The 15,735-nt window shown below is 43.7% G+C and overlaps 1 protein-coding gene across 3 annotated transcripts in view; it reads right to left on the reverse strand.

Moving 5' to 3' along the window:
* The window catches only part of LOC110531729 (phospholipid-transporting ATPase ABCA1), a 227,524-nt gene that overhangs the window by 73,433 nt on the left and 138,356 nt on the right, over nucleotides 1-15,735 (reverse strand). For all 3 annotated transcript variants that reach the window (XM_021615071.2, XM_021615074.2, XM_021615072.2), the window contains exons 33-34: nucleotides 3,568-3,662; nucleotides 3,052-3,157 (exon numbers count right to left, since the gene is read on the reverse strand). In XM_021615071.2, the coding sequence (XP_021470746.2) occupies nucleotides 3,052-3,157; nucleotides 3,568-3,662 (201 nt within the window). The remainder of the gene's footprint in view (nucleotides 1-3,051; nucleotides 3,158-3,567; nucleotides 3,663-15,735) is intronic.

Raw genomic sequence — 15,735 nt, forward strand, 5'->3', positions numbered from 1 at the left:
TTTCATGTGAAATGGGCCTGCTGCAGATGACTGGGCCGCCACGTGCGATTTGCGATGGTCCGTCATCCCACCTGTGCCCAGCTCCAGTTCAGCCCAGTGCACACTGCACACCTCACAGGTGTAATATAAATCAATGCAAATGGCTCCCCTCACCTTGATCAAAAGCCTACAATACGAGAGAGGAAGGAAGAGGGAGAGAGATGACCCCATGTCACCCCCAAGAGGACTAGGATGGGAACAGGCCCATGAACATTTCACTATCATCATATCTTTTCTCTCATCTTCAAATCGGACTTTGCTTGGGTCCTATGGAGTCCAGACCTAAGGCAGCGACAGCATTTGGTCTGGGATTAATGATGGATTCTCTTATTAACTTAGAAAAGGGGAGGGTCGTCTTAAAAGACAGACAAGTCTCCCAGCAAATCACGAGGCAGACATGCCAGAACATCGCGATTTGAAACTTTTTTTGTGAGGGATACAGTATTTACGCTAGGGCAACAAGAGGATAAGGCAGTGACATAAGATAGCCGGATGTCCCAACTCCGCCCTTTCCTCTATGCCAAAACTGACGTTGTATACTTACAGACGTATCAGCTGGAAACATTGGTCAAGAGACTGTGATATACTGATAACATTGACTCTGGTTCATTCTTATCTCTCTGAATTGTGAATTTCAGAAATTTCACAGAAACACACAGAACACCGACATAAATATCTGTGTTAAATTACTTCCCTGTTCAAGCTCATTTACTATTCATGAGCCCAGGAACTACACTTTTTTCTGTTTGTAATTCTCCTTTCCTCAAAGCTGGGACTCACATTTTGCTTTTATGTATATTTTGCTTTTACTTCTCCCTTTTGAGGAATGGGATTAGAGGGAGGAGGAAACCCGAGGGGGTTGAGGTGTAGGGAGCTTTCTGGCGCAGGTTGGCAACGTAGCAAGCACAACATGGGAATGGGGTCTTCCTGAGAATTAGCTGCTTGTTCCACTGGTTTCTTAGCCAGACGGGAAGACTCACTGCGGGCGAGACAGAGGGGGATTATGGAACCCCAGCGAGCGTTTACTGCTGCTAATCCCTTACGAAACAACTTCCTCCTCAAGGGTGATGGCAAATGAGAAAAAAAGTGATGGTTGTATGGCAAATGAGCCGGCCGGCCGCCACAGCCATGGCCAGTGATACGACTATGGCATGACGTGTTGTGTCGAGTGCGTGACAAGTTGCAACCTATGTTAAAAGCTGTTTTGGTATGGCTCTCAAGACACTGTATTTGACTACTTTATTTACTAGTCTGTCTTAATCGTCTTCAAGCACGGTGTGTTTTGTTTCTGCCATGTTATTACATCCGTCATCCTAATCAATCCCAGAATCCTTTGAGTCTCATTTCAATTTCACCAATGGCACCCCCCCCAAAAAATGAACATGAATTTAAAAGCTAACTTCCAGCCCAGTCAGGTGGTACAGCAGAGTACTACTGTTCTCTCTCCTTCTGCAACCCAAGCAGACACAGATTGCATTCTAAATGACACCCTATTTTGGCCCGGCCCAAAATACTGCACTATATAGGGTACCATTTGGGACCCAGTCACAGTCAGCGAGTTAGCCATATCTCAAGGACAATTTTCCACTTTAATAAGGGAAAGGCACAGAGCTGGGAACGGCTCATGCTCGGCCATTAGAGTTACATCATCACTGCGGCGACTAATTAAAGTTGTGTTAGCGTAGAGAATCTGGAGCATGGAGAAGTGCCCTGGGTAAGGATGGGGAAGATGCCCCGAGGGCGGGCAACATTCTGCTGATCTCACAGAAGTTTGAGGTCCGGGTTTCCAACAGGTTTGAACATTTAATGTGTGTGGGAGGGTATGTGTGTACGAGGGTATGTGTGTGTGTGTGTGTTTGTGGAGGGTATGTGTGTGTGTTTGTGGAGAGTATGTATGTGTGTGTGTGTGGGAGGGTATGTATGTATGTGTGTGTGTGTGGGTATGTATGTGTGTGTGTGTGTGTGGGAGGGTATGTGTGTGTGTATGTGTGTGTGTGTGTGGGAAGGTATGTGTGTGTGTGTGTGTGTGTGTGTGTGTGTGTGTGTGTGTGTGTGTGTGTGTGTGTGTGTGTGTGTGTGTGTGTGTGTGTGTGTGTGTGTGTGTGTGTGTGTGTGGGAGGGTATGTATGTGTGTGTGTGAGGGTGTGTGTGTGGGAGGGTATGTGTGTGTGTGTGTGGGAGGGTATGTGTGTGTGTGTGTGTGTGAGGGTGTGTGTGTGGGAGGGTATGTATGTGTGTGTGTGTGGGAGGGTATGTATGTGTGTGTGTGTGGGAGGGTATGTGTGTGTGTGTGTGTGTGTGTGTGTGTGTGTGTGTGTGTGTGTGTGTGTGTGTGTGTGTGTGTGTGTGTGTGTGGGAGGGTATGTCTGTGTGAGGGTATGTCTGTGGAAGGGTATGTGTGTGTGGGATGGTATGTGTGCGTATGTGGGAGGTGTGTGTGTGGGGGGGGGGGTATGGTATGTGTGTGTGGGGGAGGGTATGTGTGCAAGTGTAAGTGAAAGAGAGAGAGAGAGAGTAGAGAGAGTAGATAGATAGATAGAGTGGGAGTGTGTACGCTTGTTTGAGTGTGTTGAGGAGAGAGAGAGGAAGAACTAAATATTTTAAATACATCATACCCAGTTTCCATGGACACCAAAAAGTATATCTGAGATTTAACTTTCCTCTGAGTTCGATTTGAAGGTAATGTATTGAAATTCAAGAGTCACTCAAGCAGATTCAAGTCCATGTTTCACAAAGAGCACAAGCTTAGCATTAGCTATCAGGCCGGTTTTATAAGCTGGGTTTGTCCTTGGTTTCTACGTCTATGCATAATTGAACATAGATAAACAACATCCAAGGACCTCAGTGAATTGAGGTCTCCAAAGACCCCTTCTGGCTTTCAACCGCAGCAAACGTACCTTGTCTATCCTCCACCCACACAGGCACATATTAAATTAATGCGCTTTCCCTCAATAGTCAAGCTGTACCACGGCCGGCAGTAAGGCTACCACGATTCCAATATCCATAGCATACCTGGGAGGAATTTAATAGGCTCCTCAAATCCCTGATCACAGCTTCTATTTCCGGTTCAGTCATCCTGACTTGGGAGTTGACCCCTCCGACAGAAATCCCTCCATACCTTGAGTGGTGTGTAGTGGTAGTTGTGGGGGCAGAGATCACAGTGTAATTTAATAAGATATGAAAACGCATGGACACACAAACACAGGAATAAACGCACAGACATGTACGCACGCACACGCACGCACACGCACACGCACGCACACACACACACACACACACACACACACACACACACACACACACACACACACAATAAACAGTAACATTTAATTTGACTCTTAGATTACTTATCATGAATAGGACCTTGAGTTGAACATCATACACGTTATCTTAGATAACTCCGGCTGCATTGTTGGCATTATATCTGAATGTTACACAAGTTTTACCAAGCACATAGGTGAATGCAAAATGACCTCTCTGGATAATAGTGTCTGGTAAATTACTAAAATGACAAATAAGTAAAATTACCTTTTTCTGCCTGCTTCCTTGTAGGTCTTTAAAAGGAAGTCTGTCATGTTCCGCCCCGTCATGTCCTGCAGTGTGTCTGTGGTATTCTGGGTCCTCTGGAAATATGTGATAATGACATGGTATTATTTCTAAGATACATAGGTCCTCTTCAGCCCGGCACTCATTGACATGTGATGTGCGTTTCGCTAAAGTGTACAGACTACTAAGGTAGCTTAATAGGAAAATATGAAGAAAAAAAAAAATGGCACATTCCAAGCAATGGATACAATAGCAACGACATGCCATCTTAGCAGACACATTTATCCATAGAGACATACAACCCCACATCTGTACATTTTGGTAGCCCCGGCGGGATTTAAACCCACAAACCCTGACGTTGCAAGCGCTTTACCATACGAACTGAGCCGCACGGCACTGGTAATACATACAAGTTCCAGATAATGCATTGTGTAAAATAAAAACAAAAATATGTCTGGCAGGCTATGCACTTCAACCCTCTATCTGATTCACTGATTGGGCACTGAAATGTACCTGTACCTATCTACATATACAATCAGATGTTGATGATCAATATGGAGTTTGTTTTAACACAATATCAAAGAGATCAGAATCCCAACTACCGGTTGTCATGTCTACCTTTGAAAGCCAGGCACTATGATCATGAAAAAAGTTCAGCCAAAACAATGGCCACACCTTTCTACTACAAACAGGGGGGGGGAGCACTCCAATCATTATTGCACGATGGTGGCACCAGCCACATTTCTAACCATAATCAAGTCAGATGCGTGGGGGGCTGTGGAACACAACTAAGAACACTGAACCTGATCATAATAGTGAGCCTGTTGGAGCCTTCCCCATCACTATGATAGAGCCAATGTGGCTAATGTAAAAGGGACCTAATTAGCCCGTACTCTCCATAAATTGGCACGTTCAAAGACACAATTAGGGAGGATGCGACACTGTGGTGCGCATCCACTCCACATACCCTCCATGGCCACATCCAACACATGCTAACAACTAGCAAGCCCCTCCTGTCTGGCCCAGTTTATTTAATGGTGTCGGGATACTATGCTGATTAGAAGGATTTCTTGGCAACGCTAATGGAGACTGCTTATAAGGGTCCAGAGCGCCCCAAGCCGAGCCTCAAGCGCCTTCATCCCCCTCCCCACCCTGACTCCCTTTTGCCCAGTTGTGTTCTCTCCACCCTTCACTGGGTTTCTAGCTTATCGTGCTAACTGATGGTAAACAACACTGCCCACATAATGAGTTGAAATAGCCTCCCCCGTGCTGATAAGTTGTGTTTGTATGCCTATTTTCTATGTCGTAGTAATGACATGGATATGTATGCAAACGGGCGTCTGCTTGTTAATTCATTCCTAGTTAGGTTGGGGCGAGGGGGCGGATTAGGAGGGGGGAGGGGAAGTGCAAGGCTGGTGATTCTTTTCCAAAAGCTTGTTTGCGTGCCTATCTGTCTCTCAGATACCTGTCCCTCAGATAGATATTTGGATGGTTCCATGTTCTTCTTATTTTCATCTTTTTTCAGCTGCTTGCCCAGTAATCTGTATTTATCTGACCAGAATTGATTTGGTCAGATAGTTAGATGGACTTTCCAAATCCACCCCTGGTCGATCTGAAGTTACAGGCCAACTGCAGAAAATGAAGTCTGCAATACGTAATAGCAGGACTCTACTTCAAATGAGATGAATGTGTAGTGATGAGCTTTTTACACTCAGACCCACTACATGTTGAGAAAATGAGTTATCTACAAACGATCCATGTTATTTTGAAAGTACTTCAACTAACTCCACACTACAGGCAAATGTAGTTCAACTAACCCTACACTACCGGGAAATGTAGTTCAACTAACTCCACACTACAGGCAAATGTAGTTCAACTAAACCTACACTACCGGGAAATGTAGTTCAACTAAACCTACACTACCGGGAAATGTAGTTCAACTAACTCCACACTACAGGCAAATGTAGTTCAACTAAACCTACACTACCGGGAAATGTAGTTCAACTAAACCTACACTACCGGGAAATGTAGTTCAACTAACTCCACACTACAGGCAAATGTAGTTCAACTAAACCTACACTACCGGGAAATGTAGTTCAACTAACTCCACACTACAGGCAAATGTAGTTCAACTAAACCTACACTACCGGGAAATGTAGTTCAACTAACTCCACACTACAGGCAAATGTAGTTCAACTAAACCTACACTACCGGGAAATGTAGTTCAACTAACCCTACACTACCGGGAAATGTAGTTCAACTAACTCCACACTACAGGCAAATGTAGTTCAACTAAACCTACACTACCGGGAAATGTAGTTCAACTAAACCTACACTACCGGGAAATGTAGTTCAACTAACTCCACACTACAGGCAAATGTAGTTCAACTAAACCTACACTACCGGGAAATGTAGTTCAACTAACTCCACACTACAGGCAAATGTAGTTCAACTAAACCTACACTACCGGGAAATGTAGTTCAACTAACCCTACACTACCGGGAAATGTAGTTCAACTAACTCCACACTACAGGCAAATGTAGTTCAACTAAACCTACACTACCGGGAAATGTAGTTCAACTAACTCCACACTACAGGCAAATGTAGTTCAACTAACTCCACACTACAGGCAAATGTAGTTCAACTAACTCCACACTACAGGCAAATGTAGTTCAACTAACCCTACACTACCGGGAAATGTAGTTCAACTAACTCCACACTACAGGCAAATGTAGTTCAACTAAACCTACACTACCGGGAAATGTAGTTCAACTAACTCCACACTACAGGCAAATGTAGTTCACCTAACTCCACACTACAGGCAAATGTAGTTCAACTAACCCTACACTACCGGGAAATGTAGTTCAACTAAATCCACACTACAGGCAAATGTAGTTCAACTAACTCCACACTACAGGCAAATGTAGTTCAACTAACCCTACACTACCGGGAAATGTAGTTCAACTAACTCCACACTACAGGCAAATGTAGTTCAACTAACCCTACACTACCGGGAAATGTAGTTCAACTAACTCCACACTACAGGCAAATGTAGTTCAACTAACCCTACACTACTGGGAAATGTAGTTCAACTAACTCCACACTACTGGGAAATGCAGTTCAACTAACTCCACACGACTGGGAAACTTAGTTCAACTAACTCCACACTACTGAGAAATGTAGTTTCTCTACTAGTGAATCAAGAAGGAAGTTGTGTAACAGGAAGAAGCAGATGAGTCACAGCACAATGCTCTGTTCACCACTGAAAAATCGGAGTCTCCTTTCCGAGCAGCAGGAACTCAGGCATAAACAAACAGATAGAGAGTTGACATAACCGTACAGCTCACAGCCAGCATGAATCTAATTGCATTGGCCGATTTCCACATCCTCCAATCGAAACCACAGATAACGTGAGGGCCCTCCAACACTCCATGGACATGTGTCCTAATATGGACACCGTACATGTCAGCTATTTATGTAACTCCACAGATAGATATCGGAGGATGTCATTGTAATGGCTGAAATGGAATGAATGAAATAGCAACCATGTGTTTGATGTATTTGAAACCTTTCCAATTATTCAATTTCAGCCTTTACAATGAGCACGTCCTCTGGTATCTCCTCCCACCAGCCACTTCTGATCCAGATGATTTACTGTACATAGAATGCTCTCTCCACACTTGTCAATCTATACCTCACATCAAATCATTCCACGAGCGTATGCCGCTCTCGACCGCACAAGTCATTTTAAGGCATATAGGCCATCTACGTCTTATATATCCCAACTATTTACCCGCACTTCCTATACATGAGGTCTCTTATTCCGCACGCGTCTGTCCCTCTCGACTGCAGGTTGATGACACACAGGAGAGGCAAACAGGAGAGTAATCAAATCTGAGCTGACATGCTGCCGTGTTAGAGAGACCTTAAGAGGGTAGGCAGTGTTCTTAATAATCTCTGCATATAGTCTCTGTATCTTGGGAAACCTCAAAAGACCAACTGTCAATTCTACCTGGCACAAACAAATGCACTCTTCGTGATGTAGAGTTCTGCTAAAAACCACGTGAGCCTCGTGTTGCAAACTTCAAAGACCAATGTCCAATTTTACCTGGCACAAACACATTGTCGCTGTCTGATGAAAACCTTTAAACTAAATTTTTTGCCAATTTGCATTTTTTATTTTAATTACTGAAAGCATTAACTCCCCTCGATGTACTTGGAACATTTCATGACTCTAAGAACAAGAACATGTATTCAAAATAGCTTCTGAAGTTTCATAATTGTATGTTCGTTAATGGGAAAATATGGTAATTTCCTGAAAGGTTTTTGTTTTGGAGATGAGAGGTTTTCACCAGACAGCAACGGAATGCAATCGTCGGGACATAGAGTTTCTGCTTTAAACCATGTGTGCCATCTGCTGTATGTAGCTTTGGAGGCCTAGGCAGAGTTTGTCTCATCTAGTTTGTTGATTCCCTCAGAAATGCTCAATTATGATCAAGTCAATTGTGTTTTCTTATGTTTTTAAAGACACAACATATAATTCCCATTTCCAGAAAGGCACGACTTATAATTATAATGTCCCGTCAAAAGTGTGCCACCTGTCTTGTTTGTGGAGCTGAGTCTTGGAAAAGTAACTGCTGGTAAGTTATTTGCAGAGCCCCACCTGTTTTGAGCCCCACATTTATAGGGCGGGACTTTCCTGTTTTGCATGGGGGGCTTTTGCATATTAATTAATCTGTGTCACATATCAGTTTGTAAACAATGTAAAAAATAATATTTTTTTTATTAAGTTAATAAAGTTAAGTTAATAAAGCTGCATAAAAACACGGTCTCTTTTTTTGTTTTCTTGAGTAAGGCAGCTCCAAAATGCAGGTGTTTCAGCCAAGCTCAGGGCTTTCTGTGGTGGGGCAAGCCAGTAGAAAATACAGAGCGTTGCACCATGATTGGCTCAGTGTTCTGTCACTCATGGGGACACTAAGAGTTACATTAGTGCCCATCCAAGAAGGCTCAACGTCATTGGACACAGATAAAATAACATCAAAACACATTATATCCCCAGTAGCTTCGATTGGACTGTTCATGTAAACATCATACTTTCAAAATCTTAGCTAGCAGTTATTATCATGAATCAAGTCGACAATCTATTGGTAAATCCTTTTTAATCCTTGTCATATGAAGATAAATTATAGCTAAAACGTATCGTTGCTCATTGGCTATTGGACATAAATATTACACAACAAATTGGAAATCGCAAATTCAACAATGAGTGGTTTGGAAGGAATCAGTGGCTAACTGCAATCATTGCAAAGCAATCATTAGCCTGCTATTCGGAGTGGAGTGGCTGTGTGATCCCAAGTCTAAGATTAAGGGTCTCTTTTCCTAGTTTAAAATTAGAAACATTCAACATTTGCCATGCTGTCAATGAAGCATGATTTGTGCCACCCTTAAAACAACTTAACTCGGAACTGCAAAATCTGACTTCTGTGAGTTCAAGACAACTGGGAACTCGGGGAAAACGAGCCACGGATGGGAAAATACGTTTTGAACTTTCATCCATCTCGGAATTGTAAATTGGGAACTCTGGCCTCTTTCCAGAGCTACGACCTGAAGATCACTGATGTCAACATGATTCAACAATTGTCCTGAAAGCACCATAAATCCAAAGAATGCCAGACTTTGATGACAAAATTTGATGACAAAATTTGCCCACAAAGGACCACCGCACCAACTTCCTGTTCAAGTGAGCACAGCACAACAAGGTGAGTCCAAAAATGTCTTGTTTGCTGCTGCATACATTATGTAATATGCCAAGGAGACATGTCTACTGTAGCTAATAAAGTAATACTAAGTGTACATTGTGTAGAAAGCTGTTAGTAGCCCAGGTGCCTCACCCTAATAATTTGGTCTATTTTCACCTCTTTATTTTGCCAACTGTTCTGACTTGGTGGTGCACATGTAGCCTATAACCTGTTTTTGAGAAATGTAATCATTGAATATTGTAACGTTAAGAGCTTTCGTTGTCTGCTAATATGCCCCCTTTATTTATTCCACGTTCTGACTTGGTGTACATCAAGAACACTGTAAGAACGGCCCATGTTCTGAATTTTGTTGCTGTAAATTTCAAAAGTGCTGAACTTTTGACTACATCTGTCCTAGCTTCCTCATTAATGTCTTATTGGAAATTACAGATTGCCTTGTATCCGCTTGTTCTCCCCTTATTCCATGGTTTGTACATCTCAATTGTCAGTATAAACTACATTTGTTTAAGCAAGTCAGCCATGTCAGCTATGTTTTTTTTAAGGCAGTAAATGAGGCTGAATTAACTGTTTCGCTGCCAGACAAGGCTCCGCTGATAACCAGGTGTAGCAGTGGTCAGGTGTTGGGACTGCTGTTGGGACTCTGCGTTGGGACAGCTTTATGCAGGCCCTAACAGTTTGTGGGCACCAGTAGTCACCGTTATAGTGTAATTCATGTATTGTTTAGTGTAGTGGCTTTGCTGGCATGCATCCCACATAAAAAAAAATGTTGCACCACCAAGATTTACATGCTAAAATCGCCACTGGCTATTTGTAAATACAGGGAACTAGTGATGGATTGCGACTCAAATTTTATCTTGTTGGCTGGAAATGGCAAGGAATGTTGGTATACTTGCAGCAGCAAGTGGATATGTGTGTGTGCATACTTGCATGTTTTGAGTACCTTCGCTCGAACACCGCACAACAGATATTGGTTTGAAGATCATCTATTGAACACCTCGCCTTGCTGGGTGGATCAACATCCGACATAAGGCTATGTTCAAAATAACACAAACATAAGCTGCTGGAGTCTTTTCCCTGTGTTTGCGAGAGACATTTCCATCTTTACAAGTCAACACTGTAGATATACTATCAGCGGCAGAGCCTGGTTTTACTCCCCAAAAAACGAAAACAAATTACTGGGCCTCATTCCACCATCTGCCTCATCTCGTGACCTCACAACCTTTTCACTTTTGTTTTCCAAGACGCCTTTCCTTGTTGAATGAACCGGTACGGACAGGTCATTTAACACTAAAATGGATCTTGGGGGTAAAAGCCAAAATAAAACATCAACAGTAATCTCTTGAAGCAAAGATGTGGCCAACCCAAATTGTTTGTTCTCTCTGCTTGAATCCAGGTTGCAGGACTTGCAAATACAATGTGTTGCTTATTTTCAGATGTTTTTACGTCATAGAGTGGCTTCGGCTGGTCAATGAGGGGTTCCGTTCCCAATAAGCTGAACTCTGATTCATATTGTTCAGGTAATACAATGGGAATTGGTCATGTTGATGCACAATATAATGACAATGCATTACCATGCCAGGACAACTCCCGGAAGAAAAAAATACAAAAAAGTAATTTGAAACAGGGAGGGTTGTCCTTAGACTTGTCCAATTTGGACCCCTGGCCAATTAGAAAACAGGAGTACATCAGTAGCAAGTTTTAATGCCTAGTTTTCAATGTCTCTGGCTGTCCTAATGTTTTGTGCACTAACTGTGCTTCATTCATTCAAAATAGTGTTTGCAAGGGATTGTCTAGTCGTTTTGATTCCAAGGACCACCCATATGTAAAATGTGTGCACACATAACCGTATGGCATATATTATTGTTACTATATTAAGGGTTGTTTTTGAAGGCTTCCTAAAGCATATTTAATTGAATTGGGATATAAGCATTTTCAGGAGCACCCACCTCTACTCACAAAGGTGGTGAATGAAGAAAATATGCACAACTTCAATGATTTATTTGAAAGATAATGGCGGCAAGGCTTTGCAGCGGTAGCTGAGGAGAATCATTTGCAAACAGGCTGTAGTTAGAGTGGTCTCCTGATGATAAAGACATCAATTGTAATACCCAGAGCACGGCGGCTTTATCAATTCCTTTGCATGAATGGAGGCCTTTTCATCTGTGAAGGTTAAATATCGCCAATGAGAGTCAATACCTGAGATTTGGTGGTAAGACTTACCGTCGCATGCCATTTCCATGGAAACAACAATTTCACACTCGCTACTGTGTCTGTGTGGGCCTGTTTTATTCTCGCTTCCTTTCATTTCTGCAGTTTTTCAAGGGCATATTGGGAGGATAGCAGGGATAAAAGAAAATAAATCCACTTTAAAGGGAATATATTCTCTGTATGTTCTGGGTTTCTGTAGGTGGGTCAGCCTGAGATACAAATCAATTCACCCCCCCCCCCCCCCCCCCCCCAATTCAAGACTACGGCACACAGGTAAGATCTACAGCATTCATTGTTTGATAAATTAACACTGATTTGGTGTGTGTGTGTGTGTGTGTGTGTGTGTATACAGTCGTGGCCAAAAGTTTTGAGAATGACACCAATATTAATTTCCACAAAGTTTGCTGCTTCAGTGTCTTTAGATATTTTTGTCAGATTTTACTATGGAATGCTGAAGTATAATTACAAGCATTTCATAAGTGTCAAAGGCTTTTATTCACAATTACATGAAGTTGATGCAAAGAGTCAATATTTGCAGTGTTGACTCTTCTTTTTCAAGACCTCTGCAATCCGCCCTGTCATGCTGTCAATCTCCGGTGCCGTCAGAGATGGCCGCCTCGCTTCGCATTCCTAGGAAACTATGCAGTATTTTGTTTTTTTTTACGTGTTATTTCTTACATTGGTACCCCAGGTAATCTTAGGTTTTATTACATACAGTCGGAAGGAACTATTGGATATAAGAGCAACGTCAACTCACCATCATTACGATCAGGAATACGACTTTCCCCGAAGCGGATCCTCTGTTTTGCCCACCAGCCAGGACAATGGATCGGATCCCAGCCGGTGAACCAAAACAACGACGCCGTAAAAGGGGCAGATGAAGCACCCTTCTGGTCAGGCTCAGGAGACGGGCACATCGCGCACCGCTCCCGAGCATACTACTCGCCAATGTCCAGTCTCTTGACAACAAGATAGATGAAATCCGAGCAAGGGTAGCATTCCAGAGAGACACAAGAGACTGTAACGTTCTTTGCTTCACGGAAACATGGCTCACTCGAGACACGCTATCGGAGTCGGTACAGCCAGCTGGTTTCTTCACGCATCGCACCGACAGAAACAAGCATCTTTCTGGTAAGCAGGGCGGGGGGGTATGCCTTATGATTAACGAGAAGTGGTGTGACCATAACAACATACAGGATCTTAAGTCCTTCTGTTCTCCGGACTTAGAATTCCTCACAATCAAATGTCGACCGCATTATCTACAGAGAGAATTCTCTTCGATTATAATCACAGCCGCATATATTCCCCCCCAAGCAGACACATCGATGGCCCTGAACGAACTTCATTTGACTCTATGTAAACTGGAAACCACATATCCTGAGGCTGCATTCATTGTAGCTAAGGATTTTAACAAGGCTAATCTGAAAACAATTCTATCAGCATATCGATTGTGCAACCAGGGCTGATAATCATTGTTTTCATTGTTATTCATTGTTATTCTATTGTTATTGTAACTTCCGCGACACATATAAGGCCCTCTCCCGCCCTCCTTTTGGAAAAGCTGACCACGACTCCATTTTGTTCCTTCCAACCTATAGACAGAAACTAAAACAGGAAGCTCCTGCACTCAGGTCTGTTCAACGCTGGTCCGACCAATCTGATTCCACGCTTCAAGATTGCTTCAATCACGTGGACTGGGATATGTTCCGCATTGCGTCAAACAACATTGACGAATATGCTGATTCGGTGAGCGAGTTTATTAGCAAGTGCATCGGCGATGTCGTACCCACAGCAACTATTAAAACATTCCCAAACCAGAAACTGTGGATTGATGGCAGCGCGAAACTGAAAGCGCGAAACTGAAAGCGCGAACCACTGCTCTAAATCAGGGCAAGGTGACCAGAAACATGACCGAATACAAACAGTGTAGCTATTCCCTCCACAAGGCAGTCAAACAAGCTAAGTGTCAGTATAGAGACCAAGTAGAGTCGCAATCACGGATTACAAAAAGAAAACCAGCCCCGTCGCGGACCAGGATGTCTTGCTCCCAGACAGACTAAACAACTCTCTTTGAGGACAATACAGTGCCACTGACACGGCCCGCTACCAAAACCTGCGGACTCTCCTTCACTGCAGCCGATGTGAGTAAAACATTTAAACGTGTTAACCCTCGCAAGGCTGCAGGCCCAGACGGCATCCCCAGCCACGTCCTCAGAACATGCGCAGACCAGCTGGCTGGTGTGTTTACGGACATATCCAATCAATCCTTATCCCAGTCTGCTGTTCCCACATGCTTCAAGAGGGCCACCATTGTTCCTGTTCCCAAGAAAGCCAAGGTAACTGAGCTAAACAACTACCGCCCCGTAGCACTCACTTCCGTCATCATGAAGTGCTTTGAGAGACTAGTCAAGGACCATTCCACCCTACCTGACACCCAAGACCCAATCCAATTTGCTTACCGCCCCAATAGGTCCACAGACGATGCAATCGCAACCACACTGCCCTAACCCATCTGGACAAGACCTATGTGAGAATGCTGTTCATGAACTGCAGTTCAGCATATAACACCATAGTACCCTCCAAACTCGTCATCAAGCTCGAGAACCTGGGTCTCAACCCCGTCCTGTGCAACTGGGTACTGGACTTCCTGACGGGCCGCCCCCAGGTGGTGAGGGTAGGTAACAACATCTTCACCCCGCTGATCCTCAACACTGGGGCCCCACAAGGGTGCGTTCTCAGCCCTCTCCTATACTCCTTGTTCACCCACGACTGCGTGGCCATGCACCCCTCCAACTCAATCATCAAGTTTGCAGACGACACTACAGTGGTAGGCTTGATTACCAACAACGACGAGACAGCCTACAGTGAGGAGGTGAGGGCCCTCGGAGTGTGGTGTCAGGAAAATAACCTCACACTCAACGTCAACAAAACAAAGCAGATGATCGTGGACTTTAGGAAACAGCAGAAGGCGCACCCCCCTATCCACATCGACGGGACAGTAGTGGAGAGGGTAGTAGGTTTTAAGTTCCTCAGCGTACACATCACAGAAAAACTGAAAAACCCACACAAGACAGCGTGGTGAAGAAGGTGCAGCAGCGCCTGTTCGACCTCAAGAGGCTGAATAAATCCGGCTTGTCACCAAAAGCACTCACAAACCTTTAAAGATGCACAATCGAGAGCATCCTGTCGGGCTGTATCACCGCCTGGTACGGCAAGTGCTCCGCCCAGAACTGTAAGGCTCTCCAGAGGGTAGTGAGGTCTCCACAACGCATCACCGGGGGCAAACTACCTGCCCTCCAGGACTCCTACACCACCCGATGTCACAGGAAGACCATAAAGATCATCAAGGACAACAACAACCCAAGCCACTGCCTGTTCACCCCACTATCATCCAGAAGGCGAGGTCAGTACAGGTGCATCAAAGCAGGGACCGAGAGACTGAAAAACAGCTTCTATCTCAAGGCCATCAGACTGTTAAACAGCCATCACTAACATTGATTGGCTGCTGCCAACATACTGACTCAATCTCTAACCACTTTAATAATAAAACATTGGATTAAATAAATCTATCACTAGTCACTTTAAACTATGCCACTTTATATAATGTTTACATACCCTACATTACTCATCTCATATGTATATACTGTACCCATCTACTGCATCTTGCCTATGCCGTTCTGTACCATCACTCATTCATATATTTTTATGTACATAACCTTCATTCCCTTACACTTGTGTGTATAAGGTAGTAGTTGTGGAATTGTTAGGTTAGATTACTCGTTGGTCATTACTGCATTGTCGGAACTAGAAGCACAAGCATTTCGCTACACTCGCATTAACATCTGCTAACCATGTGTATGTGACAAATACAATTTTATTTGATTTGATTAACTTCTCGAACACATCCTGACTGATGGCAGCCCATTCTTGCATAATCAATGCTTGGAGTTTATCAGAATTTGTGGGGTTGTGTTTGTCCACCCGCCTTGAGGATTGACCACAAGTTCTCAATGGGATTAAGGTTTGGGGAGTTTCCTGGCCATGGACCCAAAATATTGATATTTTGTTCCCCAAGCCACTTAGTGATGAATCTTTTGCCTAATGGCAAGGTGCTCCATCATGCTGGAAAGGCATTGTCAGCCAAACTGTTCCTGGATGGTTGGGAGAAGTTGCTGGATGTGTT

This window comes from Oncorhynchus mykiss, chromosome 9 (assembly GCF_013265735.2).
Source record: "Oncorhynchus mykiss isolate Arlee chromosome 9, USDA_OmykA_1.1, whole genome shotgun sequence".
Lineage (NCBI taxonomy): Eukaryota > Metazoa > Chordata > Actinopteri > Salmoniformes > Salmonidae > Oncorhynchus > Oncorhynchus mykiss.